A 17,760-nucleotide genomic window follows, 5' to 3' on the forward strand; every position below is an offset into this window, starting at 1 on the left:
CCCAGCCAGCGCCAGGCCCAGGCGGACTATTGCGAAACGTGGCGGAGGCGGAGAGCCGAAGGGAAAGAGAAGACCGCGGGATTTGAGCCTTTCCGCAGGGACTGAGCGATTCAAGGACATCTCGAAAAAGAAAGCCTGGAAACTGAGCCTGCTCTGGGACTCCTGACGGGGCTGGGACAAAATTCCTTCTTCCTCATAGCCCCAGTCGCAGTCTGGTTCCTTACTCCTTGGCTTCTAAAACTCTGCGGTTGAGGAGCACAGCCAGACCCTAACCCTACCCCAGTTCAGGCCTTCTCTCCTGAAGCCCAGCCAGAGAAACCTGAGTGGACCTAGGGAGTGAGGTAGTGAGGGGGTCTCCCGGAGGGAAAAAAATCCGCCAGAGTTTTCCAGACCTTCCAGATCCCCGCCAGCGCCCCCTCCAGCGCCTCCGCCGGCGGGGGGGGGGGGGGGGGGGAGAGGCAGGAGGGGGGCTTCTCCTGGCAGGGGCGGGGATTTCCTGGGGAGAGGCAGGCAGGGAAGAATAAGACCTGGGGCTAGGGGACCGGGGTCGGAAAGGGGCCGAATGGCTGCGGAGCCCCTGGCCACAGGCTGTGAAGGTTGCCCAGGCCTCTGCCCTGCCCACCTCCTCCATCCCCAACCCCAGCCAGGTCTTTTCCACGCCTCCAGATAGCTCAGGAATTGCTCTCCTATGGACCTTCTTGTATTTAGGTCCCTGAAAACCTGTTCCAGAGGCCTTTTCCAAAAAGGGCACAAATTAGGCCTTTTCCTCTGTCTTGCTCATATAATATTTGTGGAGGCTTCAATCTTGCTTCTCCATGGCCTCAATTAATATCTATTTTCTATCCCAAATATCTGGCATAGAATACCCCATCAGGGTCATACACAGGGATGCAGCACAGTCCTCCAAGCCCGTTGTGTCTGGTTCTATACACACACACACACACACACACACACACACACACACACACAAAATTGCCTAGTTGCCACTCTGGGGTCCCAGCATGGTGAGGTTTACTCAACTCCCCCTGGATCCTCACCTCCAGGCTCATCCCAGAGTTCCCAGTACTTTCAGGCTTCCTAACCCTCCCCCTATCTAGTTCTGTCCACCCAGGACCCTTCCTCCTCCTACCATCCTGTCCACCTCTCCAGGGGCTGGGTTCACTTCCCCATGCTAACAGTCACCTCCTCAGCAGTAGCAGGGCCTTGGAGCCTCCAAGGAGAGCGACTTCGATGCTTGGTGTAGAGAACCTGAGGTAAATCCCTTGGGATCTCCAACTTGGCCAGGGGCCCCCCACCCAAATCTCCTTTCCTCAGCCATTTTTGAAGATTGAAAGGCTCTGGGGGTGGAGAGACAGGGCTATCCGTTAGTTTTTGTATCCTAAGCAAGACCTCATCTTTCCTTAAAATTAAATACAGTTTAAAAGGCCATTTCAAGGGTTTGTTGCAGCCGCAACCAGCGTCTCTACAGGGTAGAAAATGGTCTGAAGGCGAGCCGACAAGCCAGGCTGCAATTCCTCAAAGTGGGCACCAGGTGTCGCTGTGGGCTCGTTGTCCCGGCTACCCCCCAATTCCAAGAACCATTTTTTTTTTCTCCCCCTCTCTCTCTTTCTCTCTCACTCCCTCTCCCCCTTGGTTGGGCTTTGCCAACATATCAAGATGCGTTTCGCCGGCTTCCATCACTAACCTCCCGGAGGTCATCAAGCCAAATTTATGAGTGGCCGCTCCGGTCACGTGACTCTATTTAAGGCTCCCTTATTTGGGAAGAGCGCATAGGATAAAGAAAGAGATATCTCCACCTATAAATTGTGCACTTTGGAGAACAAAAAACCCCTCAACTTCAAAGAGTCACAAATCACCCTTAATCAAAAAGGGTGCAGAAATTTTTTTTGGGCCCTCCCCGCCATGAGCTCCTACGTAGCCAATTCATTCTATAAGCAGAGCCCCAATATCCCTGCCTATAACATGCAAACTTGTGGGAACTATGGATCGGCCTCAGAGGTGCAGGCATCCAGGTACTGCTACGGTGGATTGGACTTAAGCATCACTTTCCCACCGCCTGCGCCTTCCAACTCTCTCCACGGGGTAGACATGGCTGCCAACCCCCGGGCTCACCCCGACCGCCCCGCCTGCAGCGCCGCGGCCGCTCCGGGACACGCTCTGGGCAGAGATGAAGCGGCTCCTCTGAACCCCGGGATGTACAGTCAGAAGGCGGCTCGCCCAGCGCTGGAGGAGCGAGCTAAGAGCAGTGGGGAGATCAAAGAGGAGCAGGCGCAGACAGGGCAGCCCGCCGGACTGAGCCAGCCACCGGCCCCGCCACAGATTTACCCGTGGATGACCAAACTGCACATGAGCCACGGTAAACTTTAGGACTTCATTTTGCGCGCTCGGGTCCGCCTGGGTTTTATAGGCCATGCGGGGCAAATAAAGAAAAAAAACCTGCGGCCATAAATTTTACGATCCAGGCATCAATGGCTCGTAAAACTGTCCACTAAAAGGCTTAGAGGCTGTGTGCGCCCAAATTTACGACGACATAATTGGATCATAGGAACAAAACGTGTATAAAAGGCAATATTCAATTTTTGGGGGAGAGGGAGGGAGTTAAAAAAATAGAGGGATCTGAAGGGTGAGGAGCGCGGGGCTCCAGAGCGGGGATCCCCCCGCGGCTCTCTCCCTCCCTCCCCTGTGGAGCTGGCTCAGCCGGCGCTGGCCGCTCCGGAGGATTCCAGCGACTCGGGAGGGGCGGGAGGGGGGTCCCCGGTGCTCGGATCTCGAGGGTGCTTATTGTTCGGTCCGAGCCTGGGTCTCCCTCTCCCCCCAGCCCCCTCAGTCCCTCCGGCTGCTGAGTGGAAGCTGCGGCGGAAAGTTTCCTGCTTGGGCAGAGGCGCCTCTCCCGGGGGCTAGACTGGGCTAGGCTGGTTTGGGCCGGGCCCGCCTGCGGCCCGCTGGGCCTGCCCTGCCCTACTCGCCTCCTCTCCCTCCGGCGGGTGGGGGCCTGGGCCGGGGTCGGGACGCTGGGGCGCTGCACGCTATTCATCCCTTCCTGGCTTGGGGGGGGACTTATATTCCAGAGACGGACGGCAAGCGGTCCCGAACCAGTTACACGCGCTACCAGACTCTGGAACTGGAAAAAGAATTCCACTTTAACCGCTACCTCACTCGCCGCAGGCGCATAGAGATCGCCAACAACTTGTGTCTCAACGAGAGACAGATCAAGATCTGGTTCCAGAACCGCAGAATGAAGTGGAAGAAGGATTCCAAAATGAAAAGCAAAGAGGCTCTTTAGAGGCAGCGGGGAGGCCCGCAAATAGCACCCCGAGCCCGCTTTGGTCCCCGCGCCTTTCCTTTTCGGTTTTCCTCTCTATATTTTGGGGGCAAGGACGGGGGCGGCAGCACCGGCTCCTGGGCCTCACAGACAAAAGCGCTTTCCCTTGGCATTCGGCATCCCCACCGACCCCAGTTTCCCGATGGGCTATCCGGGCTGCCCGGACTCCCTCCAGTTCTGCTCAGCACCCGGGGAGGGTGGCGGGCAGGGCAAGCTCTGCCGGGATTCGCCAGAGGGCTGCGGGAGCCCAGCTGGTGCTGAACGAACCGGGGCCTGGAACTCCTCTTGGGCTTCCAACCCCAAGGCGGCCCGCCGGGTTTAAGGTGGGCCCAGCGAGCGCTCCAGGACCTGCCGCCCGACCCTCCGGCCTCCCCTGTCCTTTGTTCCCGGCTTAGGCTGGCCAGGCGACTGAGGGCTGGAGAGAGTGGTTGTGCTTGGCCGAGTCTGGCCCCAGACTCGGGGTGCTTCGTTGTAGCGACTAAACTCCTTGTTTGGCTTTTAAATGATTTGCATATGAAAGGGGGAGATGACTGAAGGTCCGCCTAGGGCCCCCTTGGTGGCCCTAGGCTCTCCAAACCTTCTCACCCATCCCTAAGCCCGGTAACCTCTCCAGCCTGCGCCCCCTGCATGCCCTCTCAGGCCCCTCCACCTCAGACCACTAGCTAGCTCAACTATGGGGGTTCCTTGCCACTGGACCCCAGCAAGCAGTCCTAGGTTTCTTGGCTGCCCACTAGTCCCTGCCACAACTCTCTGTGCCCTCCTGCCCCATCGCTGTTGTCCAACTATTTATTGACTCCAGGTCTTTCGTGAAACTATATTTTGTCATATCAAATAAAGACAAAGAGAGAACAGGACTAAAGATGCAGCAATGCCTCTCTGTTTGGGGCATGTATTGGGTAAAAGTGTCTAAATGGGCTATGGGGTACAGGGGAAGCCCACAGCTTCTCTGCCTCTTTTGAAAAAAGAGTTTTTAGGAGCTTGGAGAGGGATTGAGAAGAGGGTGGTGAAACTGAGCTCCTTCCCAGATCCCGGAAGGGCCTTTGGGGAAAGGGGAGGGCACTTAGGTGGTGTGTACTGGCGTTTCCCATGCTGTGGCTTGTCCCAGGCTTTCAGGCCTCTGTACTCCACTCCCACCTTGACTGGGCGGATCTGAGGCCTTTAGACGGCAAGCAGCCCACTGCCTCCCAGAGCTAATCTGCAGGGCCTGGGGGCTCCATGGTGCTCAGACTCTTGGGTCCTTTTGGGCCTCTGAAGATCTCTCCCAGGCCTAGGTGGCCCATTTGGTCCCAAGAAGGATTATCAGAAAGAGTTGGTACTGCTTGGTGAAGGGGCCTGGGGGGAGTTAAAGGAACTACTGTGTGTTAGCTTTTTAAGATACTGGGGGAGATGGGAGGGAGGAGGGCAGCCTACAGTGAAACTGCCTGGCCGGCGACGCGCAAACCAGTTTCTCCCACTTCTAGGGCCTAAGGCTATGCAGGACAATTAGCTGGGAAAGGAGCTGTGTAGACTGGTGCCTGAGTCCTGTCTGTTTGCCATCATTTGTCTCAGTCTCTGGGATTTTGTGTGGAGGGGGAGGGTGGACTAAAGGGAAGGGGAAAGGCTAATTCAGGTGGTGCTGAGGCCGGCTGAGGCCCGTACACTGCTCTGCTCTGGGCTCCTGGAATGGGATGGGGGAGGAAGTACTTTATAGGAGAAACAAATGTGGGGTCCATAAAACTTTACTGCATTTCCTCTCCTGCCTCCCTCAACGGAGGTGATTTCCTGGAGCCAAGCCTAGGCCCCCCACACTGGGGGAGGGTGCGGTTCAGGAGCTGGGCTAGAAGGCTGCTCTTATAGCCAAGAGGGAAAGGGAGCAGAGAGACTCTGGGGAGGGGCAAGGGGAATATTTATGATTATTAATGCTGATGCTCCTTGAATTTATTATAAGGACTGACTTCTCTGCATCCCACTGCCTGAGCTATCCATCTGTCATTTTTTTTTTTTTTTTTAAACCCAGGAGTCTTTCCTCACCCTGTGCCTAGCACGTAGGAGGTCTCAACAAATGTTTATTGATCTGTGCCCATCGCTGTGCCCTTCTGTTCGCACTCAGGCCAGGTTAGGGCGCCCGTTCGGTCTCTCCCTGACTAGCACACAACAGTCTGCCCAGCCTAGCACCACCTCGGCCCTGCTCTCGATCTCTCTCTCTCTCTCAAATAAAATGTGTAATTTTCTTCAGGGAGTTATTTTAATTTTTTCTCCATGCTGAGTAAAACTATTGGGCGAGCGGTGAAGCGTGGAGAAGCACTGACGTCTCCAGTGGGTAACGGTTAACTAAGAAAGAGGCCCCGGCGCCCGCCATCACACCCTCCAGCATCCCCGGCAGCAGAGGGTCTGAGCTCCCTCCCCAGGGGATGCACCGCCCCAGGGGTAGAACCGAGGGCTGGGCCGGGGCCAGGGGCCAAGTTGTTAGATCCGCCCTGCAGGGCCCACCAGCCCCACTTGGCCTGGAATGCCTCCTTCCTGCAGTGTTAAGGCCTCTTTCCCTGGAGGAGCTGGAGGGTTGACTCAAGTTTGCCAGACTTGAGTGGATGCAGCCACGCCGGCCTGCCCCCGCCCCTTCTGTCAGGGTGCAGGCCTGCCTTAGGCCCCAGCCTCTGCTTCTGCGGCATCAGCTGCCGCAACTTTAGCAGAGGGCTCCGACATACTCCCCTACGCTGGGATTAGGTACGGCCCAGACCCTCGCTTTCTCCCGGAGTGGAGTCTTCTGCTTTGAAGCCTGGGGTGTTTTTCCCACCAGCCAGCCTCCTGGAACAATCTCCAAGTACCAGGATTTAGCTTTGCCCTGGGAAAGTTAGTGGAGGGGCTTCCAAGTCCCAAGCAGAGACCATGGAGCCTGCCTCCCCACTTTGCCCAGAAGCCCACCCCCTCTGGCAGCCAGAAAATAAAAGGGGGGGGGGGGGAAGCGTGACTTACCTTCCTGGGGGAGTGGAAAGAGGGGGACATGACCCACTCTGAGCAATTAGAGGAGAGAGGAGGAAAAAAAAAGGAGGAAAAAAATATCAACACGACCTCGAAGGCGACAGGTCCTTATGGAAATAAGTAAGTAAATAAATAAATAAGGATCCACCGTCTCCCTCCTCCCCACCCTGCAAGGAGGGTGTGGGGGTGGGGCAAAGGAGCAGCCCAAGGGCTTTTTAGTGTAACTGAGCATTAGAGAAATACGCAGGGCTTCTATGTGAATTTAGGAGTTTGAAACTTTTGGAGGTTATTTATGTGAATGGCCCGAAGGCAAGCCCGTGAGTGGCTCTTGGGGGACCACGTGATGTCATTAAACCAAGTTTTATGGTGTAGGGAGAGCTGACAAACCCACAATATATTTACATCATATATAATCTTAACTGTCCAGCCACGCAGCTGCTGGTGAGGTTTAATGCTAGGACAGAGGGCCTGGCAGTTAGAGGGGATTACGGCGCTGGGGATGATGGTGAGAGGTTACATCTTCGCAAATGAATCCCAGGCGAACGCTGTAAGTTAATTTTCTCTCTCTCTGACCCTTTCTCCCGTTTACCTAATCCCCCTCCCCATGATAGAAGGCAGTTCCCACTCATTAAGGGGAGGAGACAAAGGCCTCTCCAGGCATTCCCAGGCTGGGGTGGAAGAGTAGAAGCCGCTGGGAGGTAGGAGGATGGGGGAGCTTGTCTCCTCTGACCAGTCGTCCCTTCCCTGCCTTTTATTTACTCCAGCTGCGAGTCAACTGTGGTAAAGAGAGGCCTGGGTTCTTTAGAGCTCTGCCAGTTCTCCCTGACCCTCTCTCCCTCCTCAGTTGGGAAGAAAGACTGCGGCAGACACATGGGTGTTTGGTGTTTGTAGGAGTGTGCCAACTCTAGGCGCAAGCGCAAAGGGCCTCTGGGGTTCCCCCAGACCAGGGAGGGGGCCAGTTCAGCCCGTGGGCCAGTGGTTCAGAGTCCAGGCAGGTCAGGCAGCTGGAGAGGGAGGCCAGGAAGGCAGGCTTTGGGACTTCTGAGTCTCCAGGGTGCGGCCTGAAATCGCAGAAGCATCTTAAAGGAAGCTGGCTGAGCCCAGAGAGTCCCAAAGAATTTTCTCTTTCCTCACCACCATGCCTGGTGGACAGCTGCCCCAGCATCTGTAGTCTGAGGTCTTGGTCTGCCTGGAGCCAGGGTAGTTTCATGCCTCCCTCTAGCTGTTGGGATCTTTCCTGGCATTCCCAAGCCCTTGCCTGAGGCAAAAGTAGGCCCTGGAGGGACTACTTTTAGGAGTATAAATGGGTTGGAGAGTGGAGGCAATGTCTTTACTAGGCTGACCAGGAAAGCCCCCCCACCCCACCCCGAGCTCTGGGGAGAGAGTGGCCTCCGGGTGGTGGAGGAGCCATCAGGGCCCGATATGGGCATGGAGTTCTTCCGCCAGTCTCAGGCTCAGGCTCCCTAAAGGTGTCTAGGAAGGAGGCTTCCAGCACGGGAGGCACGTGTCCTCCACACCTGCGAGCGCAGCCCCCTCCCCATGCGGTACTGGAGCTAAGCCAGGACAGCAACAACCTAGAAACTCAGTCTCCTTGAAGGGGCCGACAGAATGCTACTGAATCTGGAGGGATTCGGAATCAGGGTGGAAGGTGGGCCCATGGAGGGCAACTGGTCCAGGCCAAAGAAAAAGGAGAAGAGTGGCGGGGCGAGCCAGGTCTGTGCCTTCCCAGAAGGGAGGACTGCTGTGGGGATCCAGGGCACACGCTTTTGTGGAGAAGCGCGGTTGAGGATGGGGAGAGGACGCAGTTAGTGTGCCCCTGCCGCCCAAGGGGACTGAGGAAGAAACAGGACTCAAGCAGAGACAGAGAGCCCAGGGCCGCTCTGAGAGAGTGAAAGGGAACAGAAACCCAAAGACACGCTTGAGCCAGCCAATCTCCAAGCCCAGCTCTAGCAGGCTCTCGCTTGCATAAGCAGTGTTGAGGTGGGACCTGGGGGACTCTCTGAAGCCATCCCTCTGGGGACCCCTGTCCCGAACCATGATTGGGCCTCCCCCGACACCATCGTCCTCCCTACTCCTTTATTTCCCGGGGAAGCATGAGGATCCCAGAGGATTTCCCCAGGAGCCCATTCAAAAAATTAACTCTCATGTTCTTCCTTTCTCATAATCAGCCCTCTCCACTCTCCCCTCCTCACTAATCTGTGATTTTGGTGGGGGGGATTCTGGAAACTTTCCATTCAAACCTCAGGGAGATGGGAGTTTTCCTTGCTCTCTAACTTGACTCTTCCCCTCCCGCCAGCTCCCCAGGGCTTTAGGGAGCGAGTCTAATGGTCTTCATCCAAGAATTTAGCCAGGGCCAAAGTTCCACACCCAGGCAAACTCGGCCTTCCTGTACCCCTGGCCAAAGCACAGTCCCATTCCGTTCCTCTCCGTGGAGAAGGGTGTGTGTTTCTGTTTTATAGATTTACATGGTGTCTCTTGGGGGTTCAATGGCTTCCTCATCTCCTTTTCTGTTCCTGAGGCTCAAAAGTTCCATTTAAATATCACTCCCTCTTCCTGCCCCAGCAATACTAGATCGTCCTTCCTCTCAATCTGTCTGGGCCAGTTTTTTGCTATTTTGTAGAACAAATACATAAAGACAAATATAGATAGAAGAAAGACAAATATAAATTGGGCCTGAGATTCTTGCTTTTTCCACCCTGCCCCCACCCTGTACTCGATTTTGCGGTCTTCCTGGAGCGGGAGGTGGGCGATCCATCAAGTGCCAAGGTACCCCAGTCAACCCGGGAAGCTTTTAATTTTGTTCCTAGATCTTTAACCCTGGAAAAGGTCAAACAACCAATCAGAAATGCGCTAAGCAGGGTCACATGGCCCCCACCAACCAATCAGCCAAAAAGTACTTGGGTCTCTGTCTCGCTCGCCCTTCCCCTCCATTCCTCTTCCTCCATCCCTCCCTTACCATCCCCTTTAGCTCCTGGGTCTGCCCTATCTCAGGTAGGAATGGGAAAAGCGAAGCTGAGAATATTTTAGCCCCTCCCTTTGTCCCTGAACTAGTTCTGGGGACTCTTTGGCTTGCGTCCTGTAGTTCTAACAATGTGCCTTGGCCTCGAGGTCAGTCTCAGTTGTACAGGGATCTGAAGTTGTGGGAGTGTCCTCTGGATCATTCCCATTTTCTCTGGTGAGATCCTATCCAATTCACTGGGCTTTATAGATGTGGACTCTAGATCAGGGTGTATAGTAGGTGTGGATATGAAATCCAGTCCTGAATTCAAATTCTGATGGCGATTATTCCCTAAACACTTACGTTGTACCACTTTTCATTCTCTTCTGATCCTCCTGGGGACAGGTGGAGGCGAGTAGAACTTTTTTTTTTTTTTTTAATTTATCTCTCTGGAAGTGCCCCAGAGCCATTTGCTTTGTCAAATGACCTCTGATGTGGGGGAAGGGAGCAGAAGTGGAGACTTTTTGAAAGTTGTGTTTGGTACCTCTAGCTTTTTGAATAACTCTGAGACAGTTGAAAAAGGGTTTTGGAAGGATGCCTGGGTGGCTCTGTCAGTTAAGAGTCTGCTTGGCTCGGGTGGTGATCCCAGAACCAGGTCATGATCCCAGGGTCCTGGGATCGAGTCCTGCACTGGGCCCCTTGCTCAGCAGGGAGCCTTTTTCTCCTTCTGCCTGCCACTTCACCTGCTTGTGCTCTCTCTCTCTCTGACACATAAGTAAATAAATCCTTGTTTAAAAAGGGATTTGGAAAAAGGAGTGAACACAGAAAATCAGGACCCTCCCCTGATATATTATAAAGAGTTGATGAATTTAAGTCCCTTTCCTTTGCATTCGAATAATAATAAAATAAATAACTAAGTGATGATCCTGTGTTCCGTCCAGTAGCTATTAAAGGACACAGCCACCAAAGGTGTGGCTTCCTGTGTTTGTGTTTACATGGGTCAAGTGAGAACAAGCAGTGGGTGGGAAACTATTTCTGAGCAAGAGCACCTGATGGCACAGAAGCTGTGCACGTAGGACAGAAGTGCTGTGTTTCCTGAACACCTGGGCTGGGCCCTGAGCCAATCCACTCGTGCATGGGTCCAGACCCAGTCATTGCTCCTTCTAGTACCCCACGGTCTCCAGGGCTTTGTTCCATGGTTAATTTTAAGGTTGAGTTCCCCTTCCCTCCCCTTCTCCTCTTGCTCTTCTACCTTCTTGAGCTGACTGAAGGGCAGGAGCTCTGATGGACTGTACCACCCAGATTTTTAAACTCTCTTTGGGGGCATCAAGGGTGCAGGGGTGGAAGGAATAAGCCAATATGAACTGGGCTTTGCCAGCACCCCTCTGCTCATTGGTCTTCTGGGTGGGCCTGATTTTGGGACAATGCATAGGACAGATGGAAGGATTGGAATGAGAAGTCAGAGGAAGGGCAGCTCCTCTCAGAAACCAGAGAGCCCCCACTTTCTAAGTCAACTTCAACCATACCTCTTTCATGTGTTAGAATTAAAGCACACACATTTATTTTTCTCTGGTAAGTGGTGAGGTAGTCTTTGAGACCAACCTTCACCTCCAGTGTGAATTTCTCACATTGGAGTTTCTAGATCTCATGAAGGGTAGAAAAAGAATGATGGAGGCTTGCTTCTGTCCAAACAGGCACTGGGAAGAGAGATGGTATTGCCTCAATTCCTTCTAATACCCATGTGAACTTTATCTGTCTCTTTGACTCTCCCTTTCTGTGTACCAAGTCTTTGGGCTGAGTTTTTGAATTGAAACATCAGGATCCTAGACTTCGGTTCTCTGTTTTCTTTTGCTGAGGGTGCATGAAGTACTCTGAGCCACCTGCTCATGGAACTGGAGACCTTGGAGCTCTTTGAGATGGAGAAAAGAGACAATCCGGATTTAAGACCCCCAAGCTAAGGCTTTCTGGATTAGTTCAATTTAAGGAAGGAACTTCCTAAACTGCTGGAGGGCCAAGAAAATCACATTCCCTTTTATTGGACCCTTGTAACCCAGAATAGTGTGTCTGCATACATCCATCCCTTGGCTGCTTTTATGGGGCTCTAGAAGCTCAAGTTGTCTAGACTGAGGCACTGGGGTAATCGATTGAGATCTTTGTCCTTGAGCCCTACAGAACCCTGGGATCCATCTTCCTCTGCCATTCCTAAGGGTCACGGAGGGGTAAAAGGAAAACAGAGATACCCAGGGGGATTCACTCTGTGTGTGTGTGTGTGTGTGTGTGTGTGTAATGGGGGTGGGTAGTGGGTGGGATGCAATTCGGGACTTGGGAAAGTTGAACAAGGCAATCCGGGACTTGTTCAGCCTCTGATGACCAGGACTTAAGATCTACAATGAAAAGTTGAATAGGAGACTTATGCAGGAAGGCAGCTTTTTCTCTACACCTGACACACATACAGAGAAAATTGTACCATGATCTGCAGCCCCACGTGGCCTGGGTGGACTATGTGGGCTCAGCTACCTGGTATTCTTTCAGGACTTGCAGGTGTCACAGTTCTCAGAGAGGTAGGGCAGGCTGGGTTCTGCCCTTGAAAGTTCCCTACATCTCCAAGCCCCCTGAACTAGAACACCACACCAGAACACACAGAAGTATATATATGTGTCCAAGTATGGTATGAAAGAGAAGCCCTGGCAGAATACGGTAAACCAGCTGACTTGAACTAACTTCCCACTCATTGTCCTGCCCCATTTTCCCCATGGGTTCAACCTGGAGAACACTTCTTTTCTCCAGCCCACCCCTGCCCCTTCAACACCCCCCCCCCCCCCGCTGTAACTGTTAAGTTTCCTCTCTTCTGCCTCCCTGGAAAACCAAGACCCTGGAGCAGCCCCACAGATGGTGGCACCCAGGCTCTTGATGATCTTTAGTGTCCTGTTGTTCTGTTGGGTTGTGGGGGGTTGGAAGACAATGTGGGACTACAAGACCAGACCCCTTATCTGATCAAATCCTCCCTTTACTTGCTATTGTAGACTCAAACTCAAACTCAGGGCTGCTTCTTTGTTCAGTGGGGGAAATTTTCATCTAGTAAATATTTCTTTAAAAAGTCAACTTCCTGGAAAATCCAATGTGTGTGTGTGTGTGTGTGTGTGTGTGTGTGTGGTGTAGTGTGAATGAAGGGAGTAAGGGTCAGGTCCCTCATTTTAGATTGTATCTCTCCCTGTCCTCTGGGTGGAGGATGGGGGCGTGGGCTGAGGTTTTATTGAGGGTTCTTTTCCTGTTGGGAGTAGAGATGGGGTCATAAAAGCCTAGAGGAGGCTGTTTTGATCTGGTGACTTCTCAGGAAGTAGCATCTGAGATTTTGCTTTGAAAATCACTCTCTCCCAAGCTGGCCAGCTAGATTGGATTGCACTTCCCCAAGCCCACCTGGGGCCCCTCCTTACCTCCCTTTCCCCAGTAAACCAAAGGAGAAAAATAAAAAGAAGTCCAGAGCTTTCTAAATCCTATACCTCCAAGAAGAAAAGGGCTCCTTGGTGATCTCTTCCCCCTCAAAGTTCCAGGTTTAAAAACCATGCAACCTTTCATTTTTCTTTTAGTCCACACAGACCTTGGTTCCCCCCAACCCCTCAATTTAAAAAGAACTAACATAGAAGGCAATCAGTTTCTGAGCCTGGTGATAATACTGTGACTCCTGGGGACTTTACCATAACTTCTGGGTCTGCTATTCTCCTGTGACCCCTTTCCTGAGCCCCAAACCCTTTCTTTGGAAGGTGGGACTTCAGGTGTATAGAGAACTCTTGAGAAGAGACATTGGGACTGAGGCATATAGAAGAACCCACATAGAACTGAATGAATAGAGGAAACTCTCTACAGTGACCAGGTTTTATGTAATTAAAGATGGGTGCAGGGGTGTGTGTGTGCGCACACGCGCGCGCATGGGGGGGCACGAAAGCCCACAGCCTTTTCACACCTCGCTGTAATCACACTATCTCCAAACTAAACCGTATTTTACCTGAATAGCTCCATTTTGTAATGTTAATGAGCTTTCCCCCAAAGACACCCCAACCTCCTATGGGTCCCTCCATCCCCAGCCCTGGGCTAAGGAGCTGAAGGGAATGGAAGTAAAGAGCTCTCTACCTCCATCTCAGTTAGGGACGCTTTCAGGCCCAGGGATCAGGGCTCTTACCTATCGCTGGAGAAATGCCCCCATATGCTGGAAATGAGGCCACAGATGATATGCGTTCGTGGGCCTCTTAGACCTTATGCAGGCTCTAGTTTACCCTCATTTGTTCCCCAGAGAAGTCTGGACTGGAACATCCCAAGCCCACAAGCACTAGAAAATCTCCCTCATTCCTAGGACTCAATGCAAATACACCTATCGTTATAGAGAGCTGAGCAGTCCAATAGCTACCCTTGTGAAAATGTATTTATAGGTCTATCTATGTCTATATAACAGGATGTATGTTTTATTTCACTCTCTACTCCACATTTAAATGCAGGTGTATAGATCTTTAGATTTATAGATCCACAGTGAACATACCCGTCCTCTGTCGAATTCCTGTGTGCGCATTACCAATCTTTCGGTAGTGGTTGGATGTATACGCTGGGATGTATTGGTACAGCTCTTGCTAAACATCTAGATGAATATTTGGGTTTTTCCCCCCGATTGGAAAGAACTATGTGTGTGTTGCTCAATCTCTATTTTGAAAATTTTATCTAGATTTATGCAAGGGCCTCAATGCATAAAATAGCTACATATTGAAGCTACATATTTGGAGATCTTTATGGTCTTTGCAGTTTTGCTGCAAACTTAAACATTTGAGCATATGTTTAGAGATGGTTCCATAATACATATATCTATATGTAGGGGCATAGATCTCCCTCTGGAAGGATTTAAACTTACTGCATCTCTCTGTCTATCCCTGTGATCAATAGAGACATCAGGCAAGTGGGGATGGAGAACAAATATCTTCTGGATGTTTTGCTTATTAAAGTGAGTGATTCTGTTGCTATCTCTAATGCTATCTCCAAACCTAGGCCAACTGAGTCATCTGCCCCCTGGAAAAGCCACTGTAGGGACCATAGCCTCTCTCTCCAGGCTGTCCCTGTGCCCTAAAGTCCCAGCCAGGCTCCCCATCCTGCAGTACCTCTCAAGACAGCCACTAAGGAGAAGGGGAGAACCCTTCAACCGGCTCCTCTTGGCTCCTCTTGGCTCTCAGGGTGAAGAGGCTGACCGGGGCGTGAGAGTCCTCCCCAACCCCAACTGAACCTTTGGATTTGGGGGGAAAGGGGTGATTAAGTCCTCGACCGTTTTTTGGAGGGTGCCCAAATGGTGCCAGGGTCACCGCCGGACCCCTAGGTGTCCCCTCCCCAGTTGTTCTTGGTACCCAGGGCCCAATTAAGCGCCCGCAGCGCTCCCTGCAGCCGCGCTCTTATCAGCCGGGATTGATGCCTCCGCCGCTCCTGTATATCATTTCCAAGATTTTTTCTGTCCAACTCCTCGGCTCCTTTGGCTTCCGCGGCTTTGACTAATGATTGCTACAGATGCCAACGTCTCCAGAATCCTAATAGCCAGGCAGGCGGACTCTTATTTACCCGGCAACATTGCTGCGTGGGGGTGGAGGAGGAGGGGGTTGGGGGAGCAGGGGTTGGGGTGCTGTAGGTCGGAGGACAGGGAGAAGGTTGTGACCAACTCAAGTTTCACTGAACTTCTTCCCCAGTGAGAAAGACATCCCAAGTCTTTCCTCTCCCCGAGGGGGAAAAATATAATCAGAAAATACTGTTAATAGTAACTCATTGCTTGCCTCGTTGGAAGGGATTAAAGAATAAACAGGACGTGGGAGAATAATCAGAGGAATGTTTATTAGTTGTAAATAGATGAGGGAGTAAGCGGAAAACCAGCGGTTTGGGGAGGAAAGAAAGTGTTTTCTTCCGGAGGGAGAAAGACGGGAAAGAGGCCAGCCACGGGCGGCAGGCTCAGGGGCTCCTTTTCTTTATTCCATGGCTCATCCATCCCCTCCCCTACCCAAATCCACACTTCTTCTAAATCAAAGTTCCTTCCCTCTTCCCCGTCCTTCACCTCACCTTCAGTCCCTCCGGCGCAGGGGCCGCTGACCCGCGTGTTGTCGGACGCAGGTGCCCGCAGCCCGGAGCGCTGGGGCTGCCAGGCTGACGGGCCTCTGTCTGGGGCCGGGAGGCAAAGGCAGAGTCAGCGGCCGGCTTCGGGCTGGGGGGCCGCCCGCCCTGCGGTCCCGCTGGCGCTTGGGGGCCGAAAGTTGTGGACAATTTTGCTGGTCCTGGCGCTTGTGGCCCTCCGGCGCGGGGCGGCTCTTTGGGGGAAGCGGCTGGAGCTCCCCGCCGAGCCTGGAGCCCGGCGTGGTTCTGCCTCGGGTCCCCATCCAGACCTTCTAAAACACGCCACATTTGGGTGAAGAGAAAACACAAAAACGCGGAGCAGCGCAGCTCCGGGCCCAGGCATGGAGTGATAACTCAAACACGGAACATTTTTCTATCAGAGGATAATGGAACACAAAATAATTCAGGAAGGCGAATGGGCAGGGCCCGAGTAGCAGAGCCCGGCGGCGTGGGGTGGCTGCAGCCCGGGCCGCGCGCCGAGAACCGTGGGAGGACCATTTCGTTGGAGTGTAGGGCGAGGCAGCAGCCCGGACCGGACCCAGGCCACCCGAGAGGCAGTCTCTAAATTACAGCCCGTCAGGAGGACTCGGAAACACAAAAAGAGAGCCGAAAGATTTAAACAGTCGGAGGCAGAGGCGTCCCGACGCGACCAAAGCGAAAATCAATCACGTAATTAAACCGGGGCGAGGGCGAGGCCCGAGGCTGGGGGTCCAGGGTTCGGAGGAGGTGGCCAAGGTGCTGGCCGAGGCGGGCGAGCGGCCAGGGGATGGGGGCTCGTCCGCCGGGCCGGAGCTCGGAGGGGCTGCGGGCAAGTTTAGAGCGGATCGCAATGGATTCCCGCTTGGCTGGGAAGAACAGGCAGCGTGTCTTCACCCAGGCCGGATCCAGAAGCTACCGATGGCCCCTTCTCCGGGCCCCCCATTTTTATGGAGCTGTGATGCGGGGTTAAAGGTTGCTCCCCATTGACTAGTGGTGCCAGGGATGTGTCTAGGGAAGTTTGTCTGGGAGCCCAGGGGGAACCAAGATGCTGCCTCCGGGTTTGAGGGGATGGAGGGAGGTGGCACCCCAGTTTCAGGCCCTTGCATAAGTGGCCTGGGCCTTGATTGCCCCAACTCCGAAGTCAAGGCAACCTTTGGAATGGCTCCCATCTGTGGGCCAAGGCTGGGAAAGTAGGGGGCAATTGGGCTTTATTAAGGGAGAAACTCAGGGCTGAGCAAACTGGGCCCCTTTGGGCAGGGAAGGAGAAGGGACAGTTCCTGGGAGAGGAAAATGAAGCACATTGGGAGCTCTGTTTAGTGAGGGAATGATGCTCTTGTTATTATAGAGGTTAATAATGGTAATGATCTTGTATGGCTGGGTCAGTCCGGAGAGACCAAGCTCTCCACAATCCTTTCTCACAGAGGTTTTTCTAGATAGTCAAGGGGGCCCCAACTTGGTTGTGGTTGGAGAAAATAAAATAAAGACCTTCCCTCCCTTCCCCTGCTCTTTCCTCTCTGACTCCTTGAGGACTCCAGAAAACAAGGGAATCTTATAAAAAATCTCCATCACTCCAGCACCCCCATTATTTTCCTCTGTTCTTTCCAGCTCACTAAAATGCACTGTCTTTGGGTAGTGGGCTTTCCTGCAGTGCCCTTCTCGTGAAGCTAGCAGTTCCAAGTCCCCAGGAATTCTGTCTCTGACCCTGGAGGAGAGACACCCAAGATTTTCTTGCCTACTCCATGGAATTCTCCCTCTTTCCTTAGTCTTTCCCCGTTTCTGCCTTTCTTGGTCCTTCGTGCCAGATCCCGTGGATCCGTGGCAGCTCAGAGGCCAAGAAGAGATTGGGCCATTTTGAGATGCCCTCATCAAGACCCCAGAGGGTTCCCGGCCTCCTATCATTTCATTAATTCTGGAAGCACAGGCCAGGGGGAGCCCACCATAAGCTACTCTAGAGCCAGCCTAATTCCTAGAACTTTCAAAACCACATTTCACCTCCTTTAAAAGTAAAAGTCCTTTCCCCCCTTAACTGGAAAGTTAAGGTTACAAATCTCCAGCAGTGCAAGCTTCCTGCAGCCTTAAGTCAGAATTTTTAGCAGCAACAACAACAATATTAATAATAAAAAGAATTAAAGCTTGCATCAAAGGCAGAAAAGGACGCCCTAGCTCAAGTTTTAAAGGGGATATAATCCAGCAGCCTTGGATGAGAGTGGGGGTGAGTGAGGCCAGGATGACCAAGAAAGGGGGTTAGGAACCCAATCTCTAACTAACAATTTCTCCAGCATAAAAATGAAACATCAAATTCGTTAGCCCAGGGCCTTCATTTTTCCCCTTCCACATTATAACTAGTTATTGAACTCGCTGGAAGATCTAAAGGCCATTTGCGAAGAGACAAATTTCAATGGAGTTTCCCCATCAATAACCCCATGGCAGTGACCTA

General features: G+C 52.8%; 2 protein-coding genes across 3 annotated transcripts in view; both read left to right on the plus strand.

Moving 5' to 3' along the window:
* HOXC4 (homeobox C4) overlaps positions 1–17,760 on the plus strand; it is a 60,093-nt gene that overhangs the window by 36,147 nt on the left and 6,186 nt on the right. Inside the window, exon 1 of one of the 2 annotated variants that reach the window (XM_046011285.1) lies at positions 15,945–16,013. The exons of the other annotated variant lie outside the window; for it this stretch is intronic. The gene's annotated coding sequence lies outside the window, so the exon portion shown is untranslated. Of the gene's footprint in view, positions 1–15,944; positions 16,014–17,760 lie in introns of those variants that run through there. 2 annotated transcript variants of the gene reach the window in all.
* Positions 1,828–4,148, plus strand: HOXC5 (homeobox C5). Its single transcript, XM_046011292.1, has 2 exons — positions 1,828–2,356; positions 3,069–4,148. The coding sequence occupies exons 1-2, from the start codon at positions 1,903–1,905 to the stop codon at positions 3,281–3,283; spliced, it is 669 nt and encodes a 222-aa protein (XP_045867248.1). The 5' UTR covers positions 1,828–1,902; the 3' UTR covers positions 3,284–4,148.

This window comes from Meles meles, chromosome 7 (genome assembly GCF_922984935.1).
Source record: "Meles meles chromosome 7, mMelMel3.1 paternal haplotype, whole genome shotgun sequence".
Lineage (NCBI taxonomy): Eukaryota > Metazoa > Chordata > Mammalia > Carnivora > Mustelidae > Meles > Meles meles.